This window comes from Myodes glareolus, chromosome 11, assembly GCF_982192425.1.
Source record: "Myodes glareolus chromosome 11, mMyoGla1.1, whole genome shotgun sequence".
In the NCBI taxonomy this organism is placed as follows: Eukaryota; Metazoa; Chordata; class Mammalia; order Rodentia; family Cricetidae; genus Myodes; species Myodes glareolus.
In genome coordinates, this window is record NC_142036.1 from 18,651,240 (window position 1) to 18,678,910 (window position 27,671).

Consider the following 27,671-nt stretch of genomic DNA (forward strand, 5'->3'; position numbering starts at 1 on the left):
GAATCTGCAACACAGGGAGCTCAGGAAGTCCCAGAAGGATGGTAGACATCAGCCCTGATACAGACATAAGCTCGGAAGAACATCTACCTGTCAGGTGGGACAAGAGGACTCCTCTGCTTCTCCTCACCATGTGTGTGAGCTTAGTGTAAGGCTGACACTGAGTGTGCTGTGAGTGGAAGCCTGAAGGACCACAGCTAAGCCTCACGACACTCTCCTATTCACATTCCCGCGGCCACAGCTGACGGCAGCCACCGGGTGGAGGGAGGCTGTGTCTCTGATTGATAGAGCGGGGTCACTGCAGGGACCGGGTGGAGGGAGGCTGTGTCTCTGATAGAGCGGGGTCCCTGCAGGGACCTAACTGTAGCACCACTCTAGTCGGCACTACACAGCAGACACAAAAATGACATTTAATAGTTCCTTGGCTAAGGATGTGGCTAAGTGGTAACTTGTGAAGCTCTGAACTGTAAAAAAAATCTTACTGCCACAAAACCTCCTGGCAGCCCAGCCCCTATCCAGGTTCTACATGACATCTCCACTGAGGATGGTACTTTTAATGCTTTCCTTTAGCTGGATCAGGGTCAAGGTCCCCTTGTCACACCGGCCCAGCCGTCTGCTTGGTCTCCCTGGGAAGCTCTGAGGATCTGGAACTCAGTAGACTTGACCCGCTCTGCTTGCCCACAGAGGGAAGTGGCCAGATTAGCTGACCACTTGCTCTAAGACCTTAAGATTTGTTGGGGTAGGTACCCTCTTACCTGAGGAATTAGGTGGCTGGCTGGTGGCTCGGGTCCCTGGGGATGGGGAGGTGCTAGGATCTTCCTAAAATGGAAGAGAAGGGCCCTCAGTTAGTCTGTTTGGAAAGCTGCTTAGGGACAAGGCAGGGCACCTGTGCACAGCTGCTTTCCAAATGGACTCTGGAATATGATTAGTAAACAGCTACCACTATAGAACAAACCCCTCAAATCACAGCAGGCTCACCAGACTGGGCAGTGAGAAGGGGCCTCAGGAGGACAGCTTCCTGGCCCTCGCATCCTTTCCAGATCTGATTTACACAGATTTGCCTTTACCAAAAAAGTGGAAAAAATGGGGCCTGAGAAGGCTTCAATGGTGCCTCAGTAGTGAAATCCACTCCTCAAGGTTCCGTGGCCCGAGGGTGCTATGAAGCTGGGGCTGAGGAGTACTAGCTACCACCTAAGAGAAAAACAGTGTTGACTCAAGTAAATGTGGCGACCAGGTCCTAACACACCTATTGTGTAAATATCCTGTCTGTGGTTCCTAGCCACACAGGCCTTTGTATTTCCATCATGTGTGGTTTAAGTCCTAGGGGTGAAAGACACAGGCCAGTGGGTGAGGATCTCAGTTTGGTCCCTGGCAGGTCTGTAAGGCAACCCTGAGTGTATGGAGGGCATGGCAGAGCAGAGAGCTAGAGGAATAGCGGGTGACCTTCCTAACTTGGGGTCTGAGAGGCCATTTGTAGGGAGTAAAGATCATGCAAAAGTCCAGGATGAGGAGCTAGCTGGTGGTAGAGAGAACTGCACATGCCCAGGCCCAGCAAAGCAGCACAGACCACAATGAGAAGAGCAGACTAGAGTCCAGGGGCACCAGGCCCACCTCACTGGCTGAGTAGGTGGGCAACATAACACTGGTCCTAGGTAGCTATAGCTCTCTCTTAGTTCTGCTAGTTAGGTGCAGCCTTAATGCTGTTTGTATTTGAGGTATAGACTCAGTAGTCCCAGTAGAATTCTATTTATTTGTTTTAAGAAAGCTTATCATGTACATAAGAAAACTTGTGACCATAAACAGAAGTTGAGGCTGGGAGCTCTGGGCTGCCAGATCAGGCTCCATATGCCTGCCAAGGACAGAGCCCAGGTTTCTAGGATCCTCTGCCAGGGCTGGAGACCTCAGCCCCCACTGGGCTTGACAGACTCAAGTACTTAGAATGTTAAGTAATTTGAAATAAAACTGCTCTGACTTCCATAAGACTTCAGCAGATGCACCCAAGTCCCTTGATGCAGCCCTGATATGTTGAAGTATAGTGGCCCGATGGCTCCCTGGGGTTCTCGACCTGAGTGATGGCTCCAAGGGTCTGGTCAGGAGAATGCTCAGGAGATGCAAGCCTGGCTGGATCCCCACCACAGAGGGATCCCTGTCCCTCCCTCACAGCTACCTCCAAACCAGGACCCTAGTTCCCAGCGATCTTTCTGGGAGATTTGCTTAAACTGGAGGCAAGCCTGAGGGTGTGGGCGGGCTGGGTCGAATGCTGCCTACCGTTTGGCTCTCATCTTCCTTTCTGTCAGCGGGCTTGTCGGTCTGGGAGGCTGCTTTTCTCCTAGATGTTGGAGAGAAAAAAAAATACAAATCAGCTTCCCAAGGTTTTGCAGTGACCTAGAACTCTGGGCTGCCTCCATGCCCACAATTGGCTCCCCGGGGGATTGTGTGTAGATTAGGAGAATGTATGCTTATGTGAACAGGCCCCTTGGTCAGGCACCCTTCTTCACATGAGCCAAGGCCAGGGGGGTAAGACTTTCTGGGCTCACCCATGACCTAGACTCAAAACTAATCTGGGCAGGAAGGAAGCCCTTGGGTGTTTTTTTGTTCAGCTCAGCTGGTGTTGGCCATAGCTTCTGAGGGAGAAAGAAGCTGGCTGTACCCTGTCTAGGTCCCCAGGGACAGGGTTTAGCTGAGAGGCTATACTCCCAAGACACTCATGGCCCATGGGTAGACTGTTACCCTGGCCTAGTCTGTCTCTTTGGGTCAGAGCTGTGAGAATTGCAGCTGACTGGCTGGGGAACCTCAACTTCAGCATCAACTTACATGGAAGAAGATTTTTTTCTTGCTGCTCTTTTGTCTGTCACCTCAGCTAACCTAGTCACACCCTTCCCAGTTCAGGACAACACCAAGGAGCTAAAGGTGCCCTGAGAGTGCACAACTCATGCATTTTCCTCACATGCATGAAAACTCCTTTTACGGGTCTCTAGTTTCCAGTGTTTCTGGTCTCAATGGTTACCTGCACCTGGCTCCCTCCCAGGCCGACACAGGCCTCCCATGCTTCCCGACAATGTGCTTTGGTTGATTTTCAACTCTGTCAGGCCCTCAAAGGATTAGCCTCTTATAACCTGAGGCGAGTGGCCCACCAGGAGTGAAGTGGGCCTGGTGTGTGGTGAGGAGCTGCCTCTGGTTTCAGTGGACAGGTCTACAAACCAGGAATAGTAAGTTTCATCAATTCTATCTCTAGATCTCTTCCCACTCTGACCTGTCCTCACTGCCAACCACTTTGTGCCAGTCACCATCACCTCTTCCTGCACTACAATGGTTTCCTCACTGGTCTACCCAGCCACTTTACCCCATTTCACTGATGCCCACAAGTCCATGCTTTATCTCTTAAAAGCAGAGGGTAGCCTGACCCGAGAGTGCCTCAGTAGTCGTGTATTTGCCTAGCATGTGTGCGGCCATGAGTCTCATCCCAACACTGTAAAACTGTCAGACATACAACTGGAGACCAAGTCACTCTGCTCTACACTGGTAAGATTTAGAGGGAAGTGCCTGCGACAGGGCTGACCACACAGCAGCCCTAAGTGCTCACATCCCATTCTCCATTGTCCATTTGCTTTCGTAGGACCTGGAACTGCCTCCATCCACACCTGGCGTCTCCACGACTGCTGGTGACTCTGGCCTTTTCCTGTTTTTAGATAGTGAAAGAGTACTCCCTCTCAGTTTGGACTACACCAGCTAGGCCAAGTTGTTAAGCTCACTGGGAAGGTGTAAACATTGTCTTTTCTACTCTTATCTGGAGTCTTTTTCGCTTCTGAGTGCTCTGAGACACAATCCACTTGGGTACATTCTCTAGAGTGCTCTCTAAAACTCTTGGGAGTGTGCCTTATGTTTGTTGGGCTTGCAAGTGCAGGGGGTGCTCTTCTTACCCCAGAATGTGTCTTGGCCATGACCATCAGCTGAGGACGGTAGCTTCCCAAGAGGCACACAAACTCTGGAAGACATTAAACTTACCTCTTGGCCAGCAGTTTGTTCATCTCTTCCATGAGGCCTCCTCCACCTCCCCCGCTGCTTGCCCGGTTGGCATCGGACTTGGAAGTCCCACTAGGACTGGAGCCTCCAGATGCATCTTCTGGCTGAGGGTGAGGAAGCGCATGTGTATCATACTCTGGTACAGCGATGGGAACAGCAGCCCCAGTGGATGCAGGATGTAGAAAGACCTTAGGAGTGAGGCTGCTGGTCCAACACTCCCAACTCCACAGGTCAGAAAATGAGAATCTAGAGAGGGCCAGGCATTGGCAAGGTAGGCTCACAGGCTTGAGTTCTTGCCAAAGTCAGAAGGTCACAAGAGACAGGGAAGCAAATTTCAAGCCAGAGATATGCATCAGAGCCACTCTTTCATGACCACATACATGCTACTCATTCCAGAGTACACGCCCCAGGGGTGGGGAGCAAATTGAATGAGCTAGAAGTGAGTTCCATGGGAAAAGCAAAGGCAGATATGTACTTATTAACTAAGGCAGCTTGTAGCTGACAAAGCGCTGTTCCTGTTTACTTATTTAATACCTGGCAGAGGGCTGGCTGGGTCTGGGGATAGCCCTTTGCTCAGTGTTTCACTGATGACAGGTGAGGGCAGGGTGAGTGGTGCTCTGCTGATGTGTGAGGGTGACTGGCGTTCCCACCCTCTTACCCGCTGCACTCTCCTCAGCTTGGCTCCCGCCAGAGCAGCAGCTAGTCCAGATGCAGAGCTCTCATCGTGGTTGGCCCCCTGGGCCCCTCCAGCTGGCAGAGGAGGCGGGGGTGGGGGCGTAGCCCCTGTGGGTGGAGGTGGAACTGGGGGTGGAGGTGGGGGTGGAGGTCCACTACAGGAGAGGGTGGTGCTGGCCGCAGATGAAGGATGCCCAGGTGGGAGGATGGGCCCTGAAATGCAATGGAGAGGAGTCAGTTTCCAGCACTAACTGGTGTCCAGTCTACTGTTTTTATTTCAGGTTCCTGGAGAAGAATGAAGAGCAGTTTGCTCATCAGAGAGATGAGGAACAGAACAGTGTACATCTCAGGAAGGTCCTGCAGAACCTGGCTCTGTTACAGTCACTCTCTATTTCAGTTTCTTCAGCATCTGGGGCCTGGTTAGCCTGGCATACAGTGGTTTAACACCCCTTAAGTGCAGCAAACTTGTTGCTTCACTAATGCTTTTCTAGTGGGAGGGGCGTTCTCGGCAGTGCCTTTTTCCATTCTAAGTACTTGGCTCTATCTTAGGCATTGATTGAAGTTACATCCAAGATGTAACTGGTACTAACCCTAGGTCCCTGGGAATTGTAAGCGATAACCGTGGGTCCTGAAGCTGACCGGGGCTTTGGTCAAGGAACCATTAATGCTGAGTGTTGCTGGCATTCCCTGTGCATCTAGCCAGGCACCCTCTACCGAATACTGCCTGAGCTTCCACTGGGTGTCAGGCACTGTGTTGTGGCTGCTAGTGAAGAGAGAACAAACCACAGAGGCAAACACAGGCAAGTGCTGCAAGGCAAGCTCTACCAAGAGTAGGCACACAGGATGCCTGCAAAGCCTGAACTTCTTGGGACCCGACTGGAGAGGAAGTATCCGGTTAAATGAAGGGGAGCAGGGTGGACAAAGAAAATGGGATGCCTGGAAGGAAAAGAAAGGAGAAGCTAGTGCTGGAGCAATGTGGTAAGAGGGAGTGCAGGGTAGGCTGCACTTCAGGGTGTGCCAGGGTGATGGGAGGGGCTGACATGATGTCAGAACTAGACTTGCTCAAGGACTGTGCACAGGGGCATGGGGAACCCAGAGTGGTGCTGTGGTGCCAGGTGAGAGGGCAGTATCACCTGAGTGCAGCGTGCTTGGAAAGCAGCTGGGGCTGTTTTCCCATGAACAAGATAGAACTTGAGAATGCACTGAGCAAGTTAGGTAAGATGAGGCTACAAAAGCACAAGGCAAACGAAAAAGTCTTGTCCTATCAATGCACCTGACACCCTTCCTGTGGCGTGCTACGTCCCACTTGGCCCCCAAGGACCTGCTCTGGCGCACCTCTCGAGCCTCGGCCCTGACTCTTGGATGTCTCTAGCACCATGACACAAGGACAAGCATGACTTCCTGGGGGCAGAGACTGTTGTCTGTCTTGCTGATAGTATGTCCCTAGCTCTCAGTTTCCTGACACAGGGGTGCCCCTACATGTCTACTGGAGGAACTGAACAATGGGAGGGCTAGAAGGCTTCCTAATCCTATGCTTGGTCCTACTTCATTTGAAGTGACGACCACACTTTGAGCCTAGGCAGTCAGAAGTAGGGAGAGGTCTATCTAGTTGGGGTCACTTGGGGCAGTGTGGGTGGCAGCTGGAGGGAGGAGACTCTCACTCACCTGTGGCAGAGATTCTCCTCTCCAGAGACTCCTGGCGGTGCTGCTGCTGCTCCATCACTTGTCTGAAAAGCAACCATAGCAGAAGCCTTGACTTCTCTGTGTCTGAGAGTTCAGGAGAGCCACAACACTAGGGTGTGTGTGTGTGTGTGCATGCGTGCGCACGTACACATGCATACGTGTGTGGAGGCAAAAGGATTACCCTGAATATTGTTCCTTAGCAACATCTACTTTTTCCTTCCTTTTTGGAGACAGGGTCTCTCACTGGACTGGAACTTGCTTAATCAGTGAACTCCCGGGTTTGCCTATCTCTGTTTCCTAAACTCTGGGATTCAAGTGGGTGGTGCCATAGCTAACTTTATATATATATATATATATATATATATATATATATATATATATATATATATATATATATATATATGCATGCATGCACTGGGGCTCTAATTAGTACCTGGCAAGCACTTTTCTGTCTGAGCTATCTACCCACATCCCTGGGCTGCCTCCTATAAATAGAAGGATGTGGCTGGGTGGTGGTGGCTCACGCCCTTAATCCCAGCACTTAGGAGGCAGAGACAGGTGGATCTCTATGAGTTTGAGGCCAGCCTGGTCTACAGAATGAGTTCCAGGACAGGTGCCAATGCTACAGAGAAACCCTGTCTCAAAGAGGGGGCGGGGGATGTGTTAGGTTCAGGTACCTAGATGGAAGAGGACTGGCAAGTTGGGATACAACGGGCAGGGAGCATCTCTAAGAAGCCTGTGTGACCCTCTGGCTGATCTGATGGCCTCACTAGAGTGGGCTGTTTGGGGGCCTATAGCTTCTATAGATGTGGCCTCAGGAGAAATGGTCAGAAGACCACAAGCCTCTTTCTAGTTTCCCATCAGAAGGACACCTGGCACTACAGGGTTACTAGGCACACTTCAGAAGGGGTTTAGGGAAATATGAGTCTACATGCTAGCGAGATGTAGCCTTAATCTGACATTAAGTAGGTGTTCTTTTTGCCCCAAGTGCTGGCCTGAGCTGTATGTCTCAGCTAGCTGAAGGGTGCTCCTGCCACTCCTGGGAAGCTTTCAGGCAGGAAGCTGTGGGACACTGGGTTACCTTCTCTGGATGTCCATCTCCTCAGGAGAGGGGCCATTCTGCACCTGACGCTGTGTGGAGGGGCCTGTGGGGAAGAGATGCAGAGTGGAGTGGTCAGTAGAGGGAAGAAAGGCCCAACAAATAACTGTAATAGCATGCTCTCTACCCCTCCTGGCCTTTCTTTAAGAGGGCCCTACCACCTGTGCGGCACCTACATACCTTCAACTCCTGCTTACCCTTTCTTTTTGTGTCCTGTGGCTCCTCCCTCTGAAGCACAGGTGGGACCCCCAAGTCCTAACTGTTGACATCTACCCACTCTTTAAAAAAGACTATTTATTTATTTATTTATTTATTTATTATGTATACAGTGTTCTGCCTGCATGGATCCCTGCAGGCCAGAAGAGGGCACCGGATCTCATTACAGATGATTGTGAACCACTATTGTGGCTGCTGGAAATTGACCTCAGGGGCTCTGGAACAGCAGGTAGTGCTCTTAACTGCTGAGCCATCTCTCTGGCCCCCATCCACTTTTCAACACTTGCTGTGTCTGCTTCCTCACTTGCCACTGTCTCCTAAGCCCCATCACAGTGGCAGGGCCAGACTGAACCCAGGTCCCCTCCTTGTACCTACTGTTCACACTGGGAGTCTGGAGCTGTGAGTAGCACAATGAGGTCCTGCCACTGCTCCCTTTCTTCTGTGCCACCTGAAACACTGGCCATATCCACTTTAGACCCAAAAGGGTAGGACCCCAATGCTGAGCCTTATGTTCACAGAAGGGCTGGTGCTAGAAGCCTGCCTCAGCAAGCTTTGTGCCACATTTAAAGAGAAATCCAAGCTGGGCAGCGGTGGCACACACCTTTAATACCAGCACTCGGGAGGCAGAGGCAGGCAGATCTTTGTGAGTTTGAGACCAACCTGGTCTACAAGAGCTAGTTCCAGGACAGGCTCCAAAGCTACAGAGAAACCCTGTCTCGAAAAACAGAGAGAGAGAGAGAGAGAGAGAGAAATAGATCCAGGCTGCAGTTCCAACCTAAGAAAGAGCTGATTGTTTCCTGAGGGTCAGGTGTCCCTTGAGAAGTGCACAGTCAGTGGCTGGTGGAAGGGATGTGCAAGCAGCTTTGTTTTTACCTCTGGTGAAGTGAGTGCAAGTTTACAACATCAGACAACTGAAAGACTCTTCAGCCTCCTACTCCCTGAAGCCCAGAGTCTTTGCCCTAATAACCTCATGAGCAGAAAATGTTATTGTACTAAGGAAACTTGATCAGAGCAATGCACTGACGCTTTCTTTACTTAGTCTATATTTCAGTTGTAATTCTCACACAGCTAGGGGTGTCCATGAAGACTTGGGACCACTAAGGAAATGAGGCCCGGGAAGGTTAGATGACTTGCTCAAAGGTTGTGCAAGACTCAGAGCAAGACAAAATACTTGCCAAATGTCACATTCTTTCTCAAGTTGAGTCTCACCATGTCAGGCTGAAACTGGCTTGAAGAATGAGGTAGACTCACATGACACTCGGAGAACCATGAGCAGCCCTGCTCTCAGGTTTCACCTGTGTGTGCACAGTGGAAAGGGTTCCTTGACCCCTGCCTCACTCATTCTGGCGAAGACAGGTTTCACCACACCTCAGCTCTACATTCTGGGACTCCACTGTTAGTCTGGCCAAGGCTCTGGTGGTTTAAATGAAAACCATCCTCCACAGTCTTGGCTATGTGAAGCCCTGGTCAGCAGCTAGTGCTGCTGTTGGGGAGAGTTAGGAGGTGTGCCCTGGCTGGAGGACGGCTGTCACTGGGGGCAGGCTGTGGGAGTTCACAGCTAGCGCTGCTGTTGGGGAGAGTTAGGAGGTGTGCCCTTGCTGGAGGACGGCTGTCAACTGGGGGCAGGCTGTGGGAGTTCACAGCTAGTGCTGCTGTTGGGGAGAGTTAGGAGGTACGCCCTGGCTGGAGGATGGCTGTCACTGGGGGCAGGCTGTGGGAGCTCACAGCCTTGTGCGACCACTCCTCCTCACCATAATGGACTCTATCCCTCTGGGACTGTGAGCCAAAATAAGAAAGCTGATTTTGGCTATGGTGTTTCCTCGCAGCAGCAGACAAGTAACTGATACATAGGCCTTAGGTTCTAGCTTGATCGACTGAGCCCACCCCTGAGTTTAGGCTTTGTCCTGCCTCCTTCTGCATGCTGACTCCTTATTCTGGCAACCTTGTGTTGCTTGTTGTCTGAGGCATGGTCACTACCTCAGGACTAAGACCTTAGATGCCTGGCCCACACTGGCTGCTGCAAGGTCTGCTGCAGTTGTTGGCCTGTTGTTAAGACATCTGATAGCGGCCATGCTCAACCAGTGTTCTGTTGTCACACACTTGGGTTCCTCAATCTGCATGCTGGCCTAGGCTCCCAAAATCCTTAGCTCACCTGCCACTACAGAGAACAGGGAAGGCCGTCAGGAGCCACAGTCCCTTGCAGGCCCAGAGCTCTGTCCTGAAGGCATACTTTAGATTCAGCTGAAAGCAGAAGATATCCCTGGATGCCCTCTTCCCTACCCATTGGTCCAGCTGTCCCATGGCAGACTCGGATAGAGGGGCTGGGGAAGAGGTTTATTCTTCCAGAATAGATGCTGGCTCCCTGGGAAGTCCTGGACAACAGCCCACTTAAAAGGGCCTCTTCATAAGGCAGTGCTTCTCAAGTGGAAGTAGATGTCAATAGGAAAGCTCTGGTCACTCATCTGTCCTAGGCTGACTACTGCAGATAACTTCCCTGACGGCTGTAACCAAGGCCAAGATGGCAGACTCATGCCACCTCTTGCTTCCTGAGCTGAGCTGTGACCCTGTCTGCAGGATGTAGGGTGAGGAAAAGGAGAAACCCTGATCCCCTCATCTACCTTCTACAGCTTAGTACTTAAGGGTATTTTTTAAAAAGATTTATTTTATTTTTATTTATGTGTATGTGTCTCTGTGGCTGCAGAGTGAGTGTGGGTGCTCATGGTGGCCAGAGAAGGCAGTGGATCCCCGGGTTGGGATCAAAGGTGGCCACGTGGGGTTGTGAAGTGCTTGTTGCACAAGCTTGAGGACCCAATCCCCAGTATCCATGTAAAAACTAGGGGCGGTTACATACCTGTAACCCCCACAGGGCATGACTGTTACCTGTGAGTCCAGCTCTGCAGCGGGCCATACCCTGGCAGCCACCCGGGCAAGAGATGGAAGAGAAGAGGTAGGACTGGGTACTCCTCCTGACAGATTTCCTCTCAGAACACAATGAACTGCTAGGGAATAGAGGCTTAGCCTCAGCTGAAACCAGAACCCAAACTTGTCTGCTTCAAGCCCACTGGACTACGAATGTTCTCAGGGAGGAGTGACTTCTCCATGCTGGGGAAGTCTGCTTCCCAGCCCCAACTCCAAGTGCCACCACCCACTCATTCTTCTTAAACATCTAGTAAATCAGAGGATGCTCTTTACCCTTGCAGTTCACAAGGTGGAAACTACAACAGCAAATAAACAAGAGAGTGAAGAGGGGCCAGTCTCCATCTCTGGGCTCATAGATGTAAACAGAATGCCCACTGGAAGTAGGGCAGGAGGAGAGAGGCAGCTGCCTGGAGAAGATGACACGGAAAGCCCTGAGGTAGCTGAAAGACAGTGGGAGGGAGACAGGAAACTGAATCACCTCTAAGAGAGAAGTCAGCACTGGGCAGGGAAGAACCAAAACACCCCCAGAACCCACTGAAGGAGACAAGCATGTAAGAGCAACCTCCTCCACCCTTCACAGGCTTCCTCTAGACTAAATGAGCTTGCTGGCATGACGGTGGCTCATGCCTTTAATCCCAGCACTGGGAAGCAGAGGCAGGCGAATCTCTGAGTTTGAGGCAGTCTGGTCTACAAAGCTCTAGGACAGCCAGGATCACACAGTGAAACCCTATTTAGTAAAAACAAAAACAAACAACAAGAAAAATACTGAATAATCTTATTCTTGAAACTGAGGCAAAACTGAAAAAAAAATGTAACTTGTCATGTTTTCAGCTAACTTAAAAAAATCACTACTTTGGGAGGAAATGCACCTGTGCAATATATTATTAGTCTTCTACTACTTTTGCTGATGTCATAATGGTCATCTGGATTCTTTTTCAAGTATTTGAAACCTACTTCTTCTTCTTCTTTTTTTTTTAAATTACTGACCATTTGGTGATCCTGTAACAACAGAAGGCACCAAATTCCACTCTGAGATCATGGTAATGTCCTCATTTTTTAGAAAGGATGACCTTGAACTCCTGATCTTCCTGCCTCTATCTCCTAAGCTGGGGTTATAGGCGTGCATCCACACCTTTTCCCTCTCCTTTCATTCTTTGTCTTTTTAAGCAACTTATGCTGGTTTCCTGAATTTGGGGAATCTCAGGCTATTGCCACCACTCCTAGGCGTGCTATGATTTCTTAAATTGCTACATCCACGGCTGTCTCACCAGTGTAGCAGAAATGCTGACTGGACGGGCAAGTGTTGCCGGAGGATTGGGATCTGTGCTTCTTGGAGCTGTGTTCCAGGCGGTCCCTTGGCAATCAGTTGTGGTGTAATGCCACCTGAGTCGCCATTTGTACTGACTCGACCTGATTGTCCTTGGCCATATGTCTGTCTTTTCCCTTGTCTGTGTGTTCTTTGTGATCCTTGCATATTGCTAACAGATCAGACTATTCCAGGCAGTTGCGGATACAAACAAGACTGCTGAGGACATTTTTGAGTTCTGACCCACTATTCATTAAAGCCTTTAAGGAAATAGCCAGTTCTGGAAATAGGGAAGTCATCGTTAAAATAATTCCTTAATGATGTGGAGCAAAAGGAGTTGCTCTTATCAGGAGAAACCTTAGAAGCCTTCTGTAAGAAAACAGCTGCAGCAACACTAGATGTTTGCCTGAGAAATACGTGCAGGAGGCCTATGCTGCCTTCATTATGGCCAGAATAAACCTAGGCTAATTACAACATCTGACCCTGAGAGTCGGGGAGGGAAGAAAGTTGAGATTTATGGTATGAGACCAGTTTCAGACAAGTTTGAGATCATGTCTTTAAAATTTCCTAGCAGAAAGTTTTCCCAGGAAGATAGTGGCCTTCTCCTCTCACACCCCAAGATATTCTGAGCACAAGGTCACTTAGCCCTGCCAGCCGCCTGGTACAGACTGGGCGAAAGTCCTTGTGCCCAAGTCAAAGCATTTTCAAAGATTCTTTTTGTAAACTGTTTTATGCTTTTTTTATGATCTGATGATGTATGCCTTTGCCAAGTTCTTTGTTTGTAAAAATATAAAAGCCTCGCACTAAAAAAGTAAAATTGCAGCAGCATTTTCTCAATCACATTGAGTATGACTGTCTGTCAATCCTCGCTGTTTCTGAATTCTCCTGAGCCTTTTGCCCTGATTCTCCCACGGTCTGAGTGGCTCCCCTGAGCCGGTCCGTAGCATTAAATGACTCTATGATGGTTTGTGAAGATAAGTATGCACATGCAAATCATGGGTTAGTCTACTCCCACCACCTTTCCACACCTCCAAACGCCCTGTCCCTGGGGAGGCTGACCCGAGACCTGCTCTCCCATCTCTACACCTGATCACCTTGGGAATAAACTTGTTTTTGAAAAAAACCTCCTTTTGGTTTCAGTGACTGGCATACTATAAGGAACAAAACAGTTCTGCTTTAGGAACATACTCCTTAAACTGCAGTGCTCCCCCTCATGTTTATGTGCACACACATGCATTTGTTCATGTGTTCAAGTGCGCATGTATCTGAGGGTATGCGTGTACATGTGTACGGGTGCACATGTAGGTCAGATGACAACCGCAGGGTATAACTTCTAAGGTGCCATTCAACTTTGAGGGGGTGGTTCTCACCAGCCTAGAAGACACCCATTCAGCTAAGCCAGTGAACCCCAGGGATCTGCCTGTCTCTGCCTTCCCACTCCAGGATTATAACTCCTTTTGTATGTGGGTTCTGGGGTTCGCACTCAGGTCCTCAAGCACTTTACTGACTGAGCTATCCCCCTAGGCAATGTTACATTCTTTTATAGATGACTCCCATAATACCTGTCTTTGATTCAGGATTTGCTAAGGATTCCATCACCTTCAGGAATGCTGCCCTTGTGCAGGGGGAGAGATGAGGAGAGAGCAGAGGAAAGAAGAATTGGGGTTCAGGTTCAGAGAGAATGAACCCGATGTAGACAGCCCCCATTTCCTGCCAATACCCTCACACCTGGCCAAGATGCTGAGACATGGACAAGCCAGGTCATGAGTGCCCAGGTGCAAAGTGCTCTGTGACTGGCCTCTCATGCTGAGTGAGCTTTTGTGATCACTAGAGCACCTTATGCATGTTTGTCAGGCTCAGAAGACAGGAAGAACACAGGCACAGAACAGTCTAACTATGGCTCCACTGTTGACACTCCAGATTCCCAACACTCACATAATTCTTGGCACCCAGTCGACATGCAGTGAATACTTGGTGAATAAAGATGGCTGACAAACCCTGACGATCCTTCAAGCAATGGCTGAGAGCACTGGTGACAAAATATTCTTAGAAAACAACAAAGGTCTATGGTTCAAAGACTCTCGAAAAGTGGCTAAGCCAGAGCCCATACCCAATAAACTTTAAGACAATAGAGCAGGTGAGGTATTCTGGGTCACCAATAGTGGCTGGGGTAAAGAGGGAGAGGACTAGAATATACTGGGTATCAACTGAGCTATGCAGTGGGTCCTGTGAAGAATCCTTCTCTTCACGTCTGGAAACTGTCTGGCCAGAGCTGTCCCCAGAAATCTGATGGGATTAGAAGGGATCCTTCATGGTCTTCTGGGGAGAACCAGGTTCTGCTTTCCTTTAATCCTCCCATTAGCCCTCAGTCTCACCTTTCAGCTCCTTCCCATCCCTGGCTGCGCTCTTCTAGCATGCTTACATGCTAAGTAAGGACAGGTAAGTAAGTGGCTACAAGTCCTCTAGTCCCTTGCCTGGGTGTCTTGTGTAACTTTACATTCTGAGGTGGGCAGATGAGGCGAAGCTGCCAGTTGTTCCTAATGAAGGTCTCCTACTCCCTCCCTATGCACCCATGAGACTCAGCACAGCAGTCCCAGCTCCTCTGGGACAGAGCTCAGGCTAAGTTTCCAGCTACCCTCTATAGGAAAGGCATCTCCTGCCTTTTGAAAAGATGGAACCTGAGATCCCGGGACTGCCAGAGACAAAGGACCTACACCTCTCAGTAACACCTGATGTAATTTCTGGCCAGCAGACGACAGCCACCTGGTCTGAGTTGGGCAGTGTCCCAAGCCCTCTTGAGTCACTCTCCACTTCCCTTGCTACCATCTCTCTAGCTGCCTATTTTTCCTTTCCCTTTTGGCTAGAGACTAGGCCCTTCCTTCTGTATGGGTATCATTCTTGCTGCTATGCAGGCAAGTGTTCATGTAAGAGTGGAATCTGTGATCCAGGATCTGGCCACTATAGCGTTACTAGGTCTAAGCTACACAGGAATGGGCAGGAAGACTGGAGCAAACTCCCAGGATAAAGGTCCCCCAGCCCAGGATTCTAGCCCTTTTAGCATATTATGTTCAGTTTTGGCTACACAAACACCTCCACATCCGTACTCCTGTACACAAGGCAGCTCCTGTGTCAAGTTCACCAGTGGACAAATGCTTGACTGCCACCGCCTTCCACTTTTTTGTTTTTTGAGACAGCATCTCACTGTGTAGCTCTAGCTGCCTTGAAACTGCTATGTAGACCAGGCTGGTCTGGAATTCACAAAAATTTGCCTAGCTCTGCCTCCTGAATGTTGGGATTAAAGACATGTGCTACCATACCTGGCCACCTCCACATTTTAATGCTGGTTTAGCGGCTTGCTTAAAGGAATGCTATATGAATTTTCCAGTATTTTCTGCCTGATCTCTGGCACAGCAATTTAGGCTTAGCTGCTGCGCTCAGATCTTATGTGTCAGCTGATCTGCCACTCCTGATAACTCCAGCAACAGTCCCTCACCCCCTGAGTGCTAGCCCTGGGCTAGACAGTTATAACTCAACTCCTTGTAACCAGCAGATAATGCCTGGCCCAAGATTTCAGGGCCGTACTATACACAAGGACCTCTCTTACAGACAGGGAGACTGCTTCCAAGATGGGAGAAGCCCAGGCCACACAGGGAAAAGAACTGACCAACCCTAGACATTGGTCTTCAGAAATAACATGGCAGAGGTGAGGACCTCTTCTAATTTTGACAGATGACAGCTAGAGATTTGTTGCCAGTGAATACCCTTTCTCTTGTCTCCCCCACTGTCTCCTTTCATGGAGGGGTCTTGAGGTCTAGCGATAGGACAATGGCTTGTCCAAGGTTATGTCCACATCAGAGTCAACACACAGCCAGAACCCAGATGCCAGTTTCCAAGTCGAGCACCCCATCCGCAGGCTTGGCCTGCTCAGATCGTCTGCTTAGGCAAGCAGTTTTCCTAGTAACATTTTTTCCCATTTTTCCTAAAAACTTATTAAAGGAAAGAAAATTGATCTTAAAAACGAACCTCAAACAGAGTAAATTACAGTAACCATCTCATACCTTTATGGCTTACAAAGCATTTTCACACCATTTTGGGGGATTAAATTGCCTAATTCTCCAATAGGATATATTAGTTTTCCTTTATAGGTAGGGAAACTGAATCTCAACTTGGGAAAGGTGGACATCTTGCATGGGGTGAACATCTTGTAGACCTCTACTGGGCACTAAAGCTGGAGCAGGAGCCCAGGCCTCCCAATGCCAGTTTATCCTGCCACTTCTGCAAGGACGCTGGATGCACTGAGAGATGCTCTCCCCAAGACGCAGCACTCAGTCCCCCTACCCCAGTTCCAGCAGTTGGGAATAGAGAAGAATCCCAGGAGAAGCAGGAAGGAGAGGGAAGGGCTCCATCACCTACAGGTCACTCTGCAAAGCACGGTGCAGTCACAGTGGCAGAAGCAGAAGCAGTGAAAGGTCCACTCCCTGCTGACCATTACGGGCAGGGTTCCTCGGCACAGTCTGCGAGGTGCCTTTCGCATCCTGGCCACTTACCTCCTCTTCCTCAGCCGTCTGGCTGGTGCAGTGGTAACCGATATGCTGTCCTGTGGGCAAGTGGGCTTCACTTTGTCAATCTTTAATGAAGCTTCCCAGCTAACCTATCAGAACCCTCCTGGCTACCTGATTCCAGTATGCTTATGGGCCCTGAGGGACTGCAGACCCCTTGTAGCAGCTCTGTTCATAGGCCTCAAGGATACCAGGTGTCTGTCTGAAGGAACCTCCCATCCCAGCTCTCCTCTTTCCCTGATGGAAGTGGGGTATGTATGCAGGGAGGGAGGACTCCTGGTACTGTGCAGCTTTGTCACTGGATCTCGCCTAGTCCTCCTTAGGTCTATTGGTTCTTTGTCACCTTTTTGTCACCAATATATATGCCTTTTCTGCTAAGATGCTCCTGTCATTTCTGAGTTTTTTCTAGCATTCGCAGTTCCAAGGTGTGTGTAGGAATGACTAAACCTGGTAGCAAACATTCACCTCCCACACTATACTGCCACTCTTGCTGTCTCTGGGCAGTGCCATGCCTCAGTGCCGCCATGCCTGTGGGTATAGTGACAGTGTCTTCTGTGTGTCAGGCTGATGTTCCTGTTCCTGCTGTGCCCTGCCGGCTCTGCAGCCATTGTAGTTGTTTCTTCAGGGTGTGACATGAACATTACCTTCCAGAGCAGAGCTGCTACGATGGCAGCTATGGCACAAGACAGGTAAAACAGTGACAGCAAGGTCCATGGGAATAATAACAGGAAGTGTATACCAGGCCTGAGATGCTAGGCATCGTTGTTCCTTCCTACCCTCTGGCTGCTCCTGCTCCCTAGGGGTTGTGTGGGGTAGTTTTAACTGTCAACTTGACAGTCTAGAATCACCTGGAAAAACAGTCTGGTGGGGTCCAGAAAGTTAGTAAGAGCAAGCAAGGATGCATTTATTTGCTCTTCACTCTCGAATGTGGCTGTGACTGGCTGCTTACGTTCCTGCTTTGATGTCCCTCAAGTATGTGACTTTGTAAGCCAAACAAAACCCTTTCTCCCCTGGGTTGTTTCTGGCCAGGATGTTTTATAATAGCAAAAATGAAACTAGAGTAAGTGTGTCAAAGCATGTAAAGAGGTAGAAGGCTGACTGGGTGGATGGCACTTTTTGGAGATGGCAGCTGTAAACACACTGGTCTATGCTGGACCTGAATGGAGCCAGTTGGTACCCTCTATCTGCTTGTTTTATGGCTCCTGAGGAGAAGTAACACAATAGCAGCTCTCTACACTTATTGCCTTCCCTTACTACTCAGGAGGCTGAGGCAGTTGCTTCCTTCTCTGTTCTCCTTCACGTGGGCTTCTCTGAGTGGCCTAAGTCAGTGCTTGCTACCAGTAGTGCAGAATGTGGTCAACCAATCTTCCCTGTATCCCAGCACCCCAAGGTAGGGCCTGGCATAACAGACAGGGTACCCATACTCTATATGGGGTACCAAAGTTAGCACTGTTTCCAAGAGATGTCTCTTTCCCCACATCAACTGTGGTTTCTCCTGCTTTTGGTCTCTGCCATTTCTCCTGAAAACTGTTAGGTGCATGTGGTAGGATTGCAGGTGTGTACTACAGCAAAAATATATACGGCTTTTTTCAAAGTTTTATTTTTATTTTATGCATATGAATGTTTTCCTGCATTTATGTCTGTGCACCAAGTATCAGGAAGGCCACAGGACTAGAGTTACAGATGGGTCTGAGTCCTCATATGGGTGCTGGCAATCAAACCTGGGTTCTCTGGAAGAGCAGCCAGTGCTCTTAACCACTGATCCATCTCTCCAGTCCCCTTGGACAACTTTTTAACTGTCAATCTTCTATCAATCTACAGCAGGAATGCTATTAAGGTATAGATATGAAGTTCACGTGCTGAAGGTATGGCAGTGCTATTGAGGTGTAGTAGGTTAAGGAAAGTGCAAAACTCATTAACAGGTAAATCAATTGACAAGGTCAGAGCAATGGGCTATTAGGATGTGTGTCAGTGGTGTGGCTCTGCAGGGTACATCTTGTCTCTGGAATTCTGTCCTACCTCTTCCTGCTTCCTGGCCTCCAGAAGGTGAGTAGCCTCTTCTCCATGCCATTCCATCATAATTTGCTCTATTACAGAACTGAGACGTCTGAAACCAAGCTGAGTCCAACATTCATTCCTCTTTAAGCTCCTTAAAGACTTTATCACTGTAACAGAAAAACTTACACCTGCCTGCCTGACCAAGGAGCCTGCTCCACCTCCTTTGCCTGCATCCCAGTGCTTTGCTCTAGAATCTCATAAACCCCTAGTTTCCTTCCGTCATGACACATGATATTCATCCACGAGTCTCCCTTCTTTGCCTGGCTGTAAGTCTGGTGAGTGCGGGACCATGTCTAATTCATCTTGCTGTGGAAAGCTACAAATCCCAGAATAGAAGTTCAGTAATTCACAGACTACTCATTCATTCAAACAAATGACAGTTGTTAGATGCTAGCGAACCAGGCATAGACACAAACTACTGCACAAACCTTTGCCTAGCTTATAACCAAGAGACGAGGCAGGCAATAAGACACATGAAGAAAAATATAGCAGAATGAAAGAACCACGGTAACGTGTTATAATAGGCTAACATCTGACTGGGCAATGTTTAGGTAGAGTGAAATGAGGGAGCAACTGCGACTTTAATGATACACTCAGTGTGTAGGTCCTGAATTGAGCCCTTGCATTTCGGGGGAATGGTAGGAGACCAATGCATTTACATAAACACAACGTTTTATGAATTCAGACCAGAATTCAGGACCAGAGCATGCAAACCCTGTAAAGTCTTGGACTTCATTCTGAGTTACAACTGATGGCCCTGAGAGCCCTGAATGAAGAATTGACCAGGTTATACCTAGAACTGAAAAGATCTGCTTGCTGTGTGGAAAAGAAACTCAAATGGACTACATGCAGAAATAGTCAAATTGACTGGGTGGGTGTTAAAAAGAAATATTTGTTTTTAATGAATGGGTAGATGAATGAAAGCAGGCAGCAGACAAGCAGGTGGACAGGCAGCAGACAAGCAGGTGGACAGGCAGCAGACAAGCAGGTGGACAGGCAGTAAACAGGTGGGCAGGCAGCAGACAAGCAGGTGGACAGGCAGCAGACAAGCAGGTGGACAGGCAGTAAACAGGTGGGCAGGCAGCAGACAAGCAGGTGGACAGGCAGTAAACAGGTGGGCAGGCAGCAGACAAGCAGGTGGGCAGGCAGCAGACAAGCAGGTGGACAGGCAGCAGACAAGCAGGTGGACAGGCAGTAAACAGGTGGGCAGGCAGCAGACAAGCAGGTGGACAGGCAGCAGACAAGCAGGTGGACAGGCAGTAAACAGGTGGGCAGGCAGCAGACAAGCAGGTGGGCAGGCAGCAGACAAGCAGGTGGACAGGCAGCAGACAAGCAGGTGGACAGGCAGTAAACAGGTGGGCAGGCAGCAGACAAGCAGGTGGACAGGCAGCAGACAAGCAGGTGGACAGGCAGCAGACAAGCAGGTGGGCAGGCAGCAGACAAGCAGGTGGACAGGCAGTAAACAGGTGGGCAGGCAGCAGACAAGCAGGTGGACAGGCAGCAGACAAGCAGGTGGACAGGCAGCAGACAAGCAGGTGGACAGGCAGCAGACAAGCAGGTGGACAGGCAGCAGACAAGCAGGTGGACAGGCAGCAGACAAGCAGGTGGACAGGCAGTAAACAGGTGGGCAGGCAGCAGACAAGCAGGTGGACAGGCAGTAAACAGGTGGGCAGGCAGCAGACAAGCAGGTGGGTAGGCAGCAGACAAGCAGGTGGGCAGGCAGCAGACAAGCAGGTGGGCACAGGGCCTCATAATCACATACCCTATCTACTCTAGAAAGCAAAGGTTGCATCTCAACTTCAGGACTTGACTTTCCAAGCCCTAAGGATGTCGATTTACTACAGTATTTGTGTTGGTTCTTTTCATACAAGAATTGAAACTGGCAAAAAGCTACTTGTGAAATTATTATTGTTGTGTTTTTTGTTTGAGACAAGGATTCATTATGTAGTCCAAGCTGGTGTTAAATTTGAGGCAGTCTGCCTGCTCGGCCTCCCAGGTGCTAGGATTACAGGTGTGTATTACCACACCAGGTTTGGAGTTGTTCTGCAGGAAAGAGATTATACATGCTATGAGAGAAAAAGAAAGCGGATATAAATGAATTCTCCACTTACTCTAGAGTCTCTGCCCACAAAGATGGGCCAAAAAAAAAGTGTTCATAATTACAATGAGGGTGTGTTATCATTAGACAGTGTGCTAGCTACCAGGCAAACAGAGTCTCTTTGGGAGGCAGTATGATGGCAGAGACCTCGACTGAAAACTGAAGTCTCTCTCACTAGTGTAGCATTCAGAAAATTAGGAAACGCTGTGACCCTTTGACTCCTCATTCTTAAAGGAGAGGTAATAGTTCCTAACATCTCTTTATAGGATCCAGGAGGTACGATGAGGATAGGGAAGCTAGGAGACTGTACAATGGCAGTGTGGAAAGGGAGGCTTTTTTCTTTCAACACGGAGCTTATGACAGTCCCAGAGGTGTCACACCAACAATGTAAGATCCAAAGGGGCCAGGGCTCCAAGAGTAACACAGACTGAATGTGTACAGTGCTTCATGCCTTACAAGTCACACTCCTGTCTCTCTTACCACCATAACTCAAGCCTCAAAAAAGCAATGGTATCTACTTTATATCCACCCATCTTTCTATCTATCTATCTATCTATCTATCTATCTATCTATCTATCTATCATTTATTTCTGTTTGTGCATATATGGAAGTCAGAGCACAACTTTCAAGAGTTAGTTCTTTCATTCCACCATTGTGGATTCTGGGGACTGAACTCTAGTTGTCAGGCTTGGCAGTGAGTACCTTCATCTAAGCCATCTCATTAGCCCTTATATCCATCCACTTTAAAGATAAGGAAGCTAAGACTTGACATGGGGGTTTGAATGGATTGCTTTAGGCCCACAGTTGCTAAGGATAACAGTGTGTGGAGCAGATGCAGTTAGAGTCTCCTGCCTCCAGTATGCCCCTCCTGCCAACTGCCTGTGTTGACTATATGTACCTCACCTTAGCTGGCTGCTCTCTGAGTCCCAGAAGGACAGGAGTGCATCAGATGGGTATGCTCTGGCTCAGTCTCTCACAAATTCTCTCTGGGTATGTGGTGTGTCAGGAGCCTGAAGCCCCAAAGGCACATTGCCATCAGTGTTAAGGAAGTGACCCTGGTGCTAGAGAACAAGACAGTCTTTCTCTTCTGGGATGTAAACTGCAGGCGAGCCAGCAGCACTTTAAAGGACAAGGCCACAGCAAGAGGATGGTGATGCTCAGAGAGTCTTTCCTCAGATCTTTTTTGTTTGTTTTTTTCCCCCAAGACAGTGTTTCTCTGTAGCTTTGGAACTGTCCTGAAAGTTACTCTTGTAGATCAGGCTGGCCTCGAACTCAAAGAGATCCACCTGCCTCTGCCTCCCGAGTGCTGCAATTAAAGGCGTGCCCACCACCGCCCAACTCTCCTTACACCTTGACGTAAACTCCCATGCCACCTACCCGCTTCCCTCAGAGACCATGTCCATCATCCTGTGTGCCCCAGGGCACTCTCAGCACCGGCACACGAGTGGTTGCTGATGAGAACTCCTGCCTTGTAAGGAGAGGGATTTCAAGCTGCTGTGGTGACCTTCAGGTGACAAAAAAGTTGTACAATGTCTCATGCTGCCCTCACAACACCCCTGTGAGGTAGGTGTGACAACCCTTTTCACAGGTGGAGAAACACTCTTGGAAAGGGTGACTTGCACAAGGGCTGAAGAACAGATATCTTCTACGGGAGATCTGGAAGTTTTTGTGCTCACAGATCAGCACTAGAGGAAATAGGAATGCTAATCTCACAGGGCTGTCCCTTCAAAGCGAGGGATGCATAGCTGGTTATCCAGCTAGAAGTCTGGGAGCAGATGTGGTTAACAGCCTGATAACCTTTGCAGTATATGTATAGGAGACCACACTGGATCTTCCCCCAGACCTTTTATATGAGCTTGTCAATCTAGAGAACCTAGCATGGAAGGTGTGACACGCAGTCAATCTATAGAACCCATCCTCTTTTATTTTTTTATTTTTTGGCTTTTCAAGGCTGGATTTCTTTGTGTAACAGCTCTGGCTGTCCTGGATTTATGGGTCAGGCTGGCCTTGAATTCACAAAGATCTGCCTGCCTCTGCCTTCTGAATGCTGAAATTAAAGGTGTGCACCACCACACTCGACTAAAACCCATCTTTATGTAAGGTGTCACAGGTACTTTACAAGGAGTTTTGATGTAGTCATACCTTAAACTTTATTGTGTATATAGGATTGAGATAGTTATCACCAGGAAAGTTTATATCAAGTTGGGCTGTGCTTAAATATGCCTAGACTAAACTATTCAGGGTCAGACTCCTGCAGTTTGAACCAACACCAGCTACTCATGCTGGACCAAACTATTTCTCACAGATTGTTACTCTGCTGGCCATGGTGGTCACAGAGACTCACACATTGTTCAGGTCTGCATCCAAAGTTCCTTTTGTAGTACACACACCTCATGGCCACAGTCACAGGTCCTTCACCAGGGCCGCTGGTGGGATGGTGTGCTTCTTGGTTTGGGATGGCGCTCAGCAGGCCAAGGTGACGGGTGCGATTTCTGTGTGAGACAATTCCATTGACCATGTCCCTCAATCACAGATAGCACCCCTCACCTTGAGCCCAGTTTCACAGGTGGCAAATGGTGCTGGTGGTTCAGGAGCTTCATCGTGGTCTTCAGAAGAGGACACAGAGGCAGGGAATGTGGAGCATGTGTGCAAGGTGCACAGGATGACACAGGAACACATGGTGAACTTGCTTACTCACTCACCCATTCATGAAAGCATAAACCACAAACATATTAATCTCTTTAGCATGCAAGTAAATACATATATGGAAGGCACTTTCTCCAAAGGAGCTCATAGCTTAACCCAGCTAACCAAGAGTTCAGGTCAATGGGATGGCAGTAGTGTGCTCACAGCTAGGGAAAGGATCCAAGGTTCTTTGAGTATCTGGGATGGCTTCACAGACAGAGCAATGCAAAAGACAGGCCGCTAGCAGGAGATCACTGGGCCAAGGCATGAAGTAAGTTAAAGGTGGGGAGCATTGTGGAGGCCTGCAGAGATCAGCAACTTAGAAGCACTGACAGTCAGGCCAGATGGAAGTTTGATCCTCTTCTGGAAGGTGAAATGAAGGCTAACTTGTTAGGTCTGTCCTCACAGTTTAGGAAAGGGACAATAAATGTATGGGGCTGAGGGATCTGATAGGAGACGATGACAGCAAAGTTTTCCTCGAACAGAGCCCATTACACATTGTTCCCCAAACATGGTCTAAGACACCTGAAGCTGAGTTAAGGACTAGGTGTTTGTAAATGAATTCAGATCTGCTACATCCTCTGATCCTGGCTTGCTCCTCAAGTCCGGTCAGGGTGTACTGAGGGCTCCTACACCAGATGTCATACTAGATTTGTTTTTTATTTTGTTTTTTGAAACAGGATTTCTCTGTGTAGCCTTGGCTGGTCTCGAACTCAGAGATCCATCGGTGGCAGCCGCCCAAGCGCTGGATTAAAGCTGTGCACCACCACTAACGGTAAGTCACCGCATCATGCTGGATTTTGAGATTCTAGGGATAAAAAATCCAAACCAACTGAATCCATGTGCTGTGCCAAGTGATGCTGTCAAGATGGAAGCAAAAAATACAGCACCATTGGAATACATTGGAGAGAGTGAGGAACTCTGGGATTCTGAATGTGTCAGGCAAGTAAAGAGGGAGAAGGTGTCAGAGGTGGGAAAAGCACAGCGGGAGCAAAGTGTGGCAAGTGATGGGGATATTCTTGGCATGGAGGATGATACGAAGACCCTGCTTCATCTGGTAGCCATAGCTTAGTGACATGGGTGGACAAGCACAAAGGTCCAGTTTTTACAGTGCAGCCACTAGAGGGCAGGGCAGACGGGATGAGGCAGAAGCTGGTAACAAAGCCTGGGTAAGAGTGTGATCTTGGTTTCACCAAGCCCAAAAGGAAACCATACCAACAGCCAACAACTACACAAAGAGTTTAGGAATTCTATTTCTCTGGGGGGAGGGTAATTTTGATTAAAAAAAAAAAAGCTTTGTGGGAAGCAAAACTGGGGCTAACTTCAAGAAGCTCTGAGATTAAAGATTCCTCCCAGCTTTTCAGAGAGGAAACAGATTATACCCATTCACAGGTCTGAATGGTGCCATTCACGAGATGTTTGGTTAGACATTCCTTTGGCGGACTCTTTCTCCTGGCCCCAAGCATGTTCAGTCAGTGGGCCACTAGACATTGAATGAGGACCATGCATAGGGGTGGGGACGGTGTGACTGGAAAATCTGGGAAAACATTTGTTATCAGCCCTAGGATGGTTAGATAGCCATGATATTATTACATCAAGCCACGTATGAAAAAGACATGCCATTATGTTCTGAGAGACCACTTTACTTTATTTGAGTGGCCCAATGTAGATTTCCACTAAGCTGAGAGATTTAGCTTTTCTTTTTTAGTGCCCCACTCCATAACATCAGTAAAGCAGAACTATATTGGTTATTTCAAGATGAAATCCTGGAGTAATTTGCTGGCCCCTGGTCCTCTTCAGACAACCAGTCTGAAATCAGACAAATCCAACCCCAGTATGCTGAAAGGGAGAGTTCTAAATTCTGGATATGATGGTCTGCCTCTCAGAAGAGTCTGTGGTCCCTGCACTATACCTACTGGGAAAGTCTAGGTGGTCTTCATTAGCCAAGAGCCAAAAGGGAAAAGATGTGTGCACTTAGCTAATTTCCAAAGCCCCACTCTGACTCCAGAAAGAAAGGGCATTTCGGACCCAGACTGTCAGGGATAATGGGAGAACCCTTTGGTGTGGACCTGGCTTTTTTCTACAGTGTGAGCCTTACCCCAGATTGGATGCTAGTCTGACTATCATCTACAAGATGTAAACTTGAGGCAGGTAAACACAGAATAGCTTAGTGGGCTGTGACCCTATTTGATTTTGATGTATGCACAGCTCTCTTGTAGCAGTGCAGTTAGCAGCCTAGCTTATTCACCTGTGTGTACAATACACACATCCCCTCTCTGAACACTCTCCTAAAACCTCAGACCCTCCTCAGATCCCTACCTGCATGATATCAGACTACATGCACCCCCCTTCTCTAAACAGTAGTATAAATTTCTCTGCCTTGTGCAGTTATCAAATTTAGAGTGTCTATACAAGTGTATTCCTAATATACCCAGGTAGGTAGGAAGAACATAAGAGCTGATCTGGCCTATACTGGTTTTGGCTGCATAAAGCAAATCTGTCCAAGTAATCTTTTAGGAAGAACCACCTATTTACTACCTTATGACAATGTATAATTGGGTATGCATATCATACCATTAAAATCTGATGCATTATGAGAAGAGACATGCACAGTAGAAAAATTATATGACCTTATCTATCAAAACAGAACCACCCAAACTATACCCCTTAGTAATCAGTTCCTCCTTTGCTTAAACCCCATAAGAGGAAGACTCAAACAATAACTGGGGCCCCCGAGTGTCCTTCACACTCACGTGGCCTGCTGTCAGTCTTGACAGTGTTGTTCCTCTTTAAACTGCACTATGGCTTTGCTCCAGATAAGTTATCTTGCTATTTTTGGCAAATCTGTGTGAGCCCTGATTTTCAGTTAGATAAGAGGTCAAGAACCTGGAAACCCCTGGGCCCGGACCCTGTCCGCTGGTAACAAACTTGGCTTTATGACAGGGAAGGCTTTCCCAGTTCTATCTCAGCAGACCCCATCTGGGGCTGGACATCTGCCTTTGGAAATGCCAGGTGAAGCTTTGAGGGGAAAGGAGGCAAAGGCCCATCATTTAAGTGTCCTCCCTCCTGGAATAACATTACTACAAGATATCTGTGAGTCTGAGAGAATGCTGGATGTGGGGACAGAGAGTGGCTTAGGGTGGGGGAACAGCCCATAAGGACACAAGGCATCTTACACACAGTCAGGTCACATAACCACCACTGGTGCATGGCATTTTGACCATCTACAGATGCAGGGACATGCTCAGAGCCCAAGTAGCAAAAAAGAAATTTGAGTCAAGGTAGCCTGGTTCTTCCCACCATGCTGCTCTAGTCTGATACCCCTGTCTTGTTAGGGTTTCTACTGCTGTGAAGAGACACCATGACCACATCAATTCTTATAAAGGAAAACATTTAACTGAGGTAGCGGCTTACAGTTTCAGAGGTTTAGCCCATTATCATCATAGTGGCTGGGAGTATGGCAACATGCAGGCAGACATGGTGCTGGCTATATCTTCATCAGAAGGTAACAGGAAGTGGTCTGAGACACTGGGCATGGCTTGAGCATATATGAGACATCAAAGCCTGCATCAGTGGTGACACACTTCCTCCAACAAGACCACATCTACTCCAACAAGGCCATATCTAATAGTACTACTCCCTTTGGGAGCCATTTTGTTTCAAACCACACCTGCTGTCTCAGGATTAATGGAAAAGCAATGTTCTTTCTCACCCTGTTTTCTTTACAAGTCAACAAGTGGTTGGGACCAAGTGGTTGGGACCAAGTGCTTGCCACATTTCCTCCCTTTGAGACTCAGTTTTCCTCACTGTGGGATGGGGCACTGCTAAGTAACAATGAAATGAAACTACAGTATGGAACAAGGAGGGAAGTTCAATTTCATGTAGCTTCCTGGTCAAGCAGTTCTCCAGCCTCTCAGAATCAAAGCTCTTCTCTATAACCAACATTTTGAACCGTATTATTACCCTGAAATGCAACTCAGGAATTATACAATTGCTCTACATAGATGAAAAAAATTTGGGAAGTACCTTAAGTGTTCTGTTAAGGGAGGCAGAGAAGTGGTCTTAATAAAGCGTCCACTGCATATGTAAAAGGTCAGACACACCTACAGCAGGAGACAGAATCAGAGAGCTGCTTGCACCTGCCCACAGACTCTGAGGAAATGTGGCTGCCACAGAGGGATTTGTTACAGCAAAGTCATCTGAAAAGTCATCTGGACGACTAAAATATCATAGCTACAATGCTAGAGATAGGGTTTTCCAAAACAGAAAACATCTCTCAGTTAATCAAACATAATTTCCTTCGATATATGCAATAGTTATAATCCTAGAATATTTATTACATTCTAGAACTGT

General features: G+C 48.4%; 1 protein-coding gene across 5 annotated transcripts in view; it reads right to left on the minus strand.

Annotated features, from left to right (window-relative positions):
* Evl (Enah/Vasp-like) overlaps nucleotides 1–27,671 on the minus strand; it is a 148,993-nt gene that overhangs the window by 4,991 nt on the left and 116,331 nt on the right. For all 5 annotated transcript variants that reach the window (XM_085697916.2, XM_085697915.2, XM_048431263.3 and 2 more), the window contains exons 4-9: nucleotides 7,460–7,523; nucleotides 6,361–6,422; nucleotides 4,679–4,908; nucleotides 4,003–4,124; nucleotides 2,266–2,326; nucleotides 753–816 (exon numbers count right to left, since the gene is read on the minus strand). In XM_085697916.2, coding sequence (XP_085554042.1) covers nucleotides 753–816; nucleotides 2,266–2,326; nucleotides 4,003–4,124; nucleotides 4,679–4,908; nucleotides 6,361–6,422; nucleotides 7,460–7,523 — 603 coding nt within the window. The remainder of the gene's footprint in view (nucleotides 1–752; nucleotides 817–2,265; nucleotides 2,327–4,002; nucleotides 4,125–4,678; nucleotides 4,909–6,360; nucleotides 6,423–7,459; nucleotides 7,524–27,671) is intronic.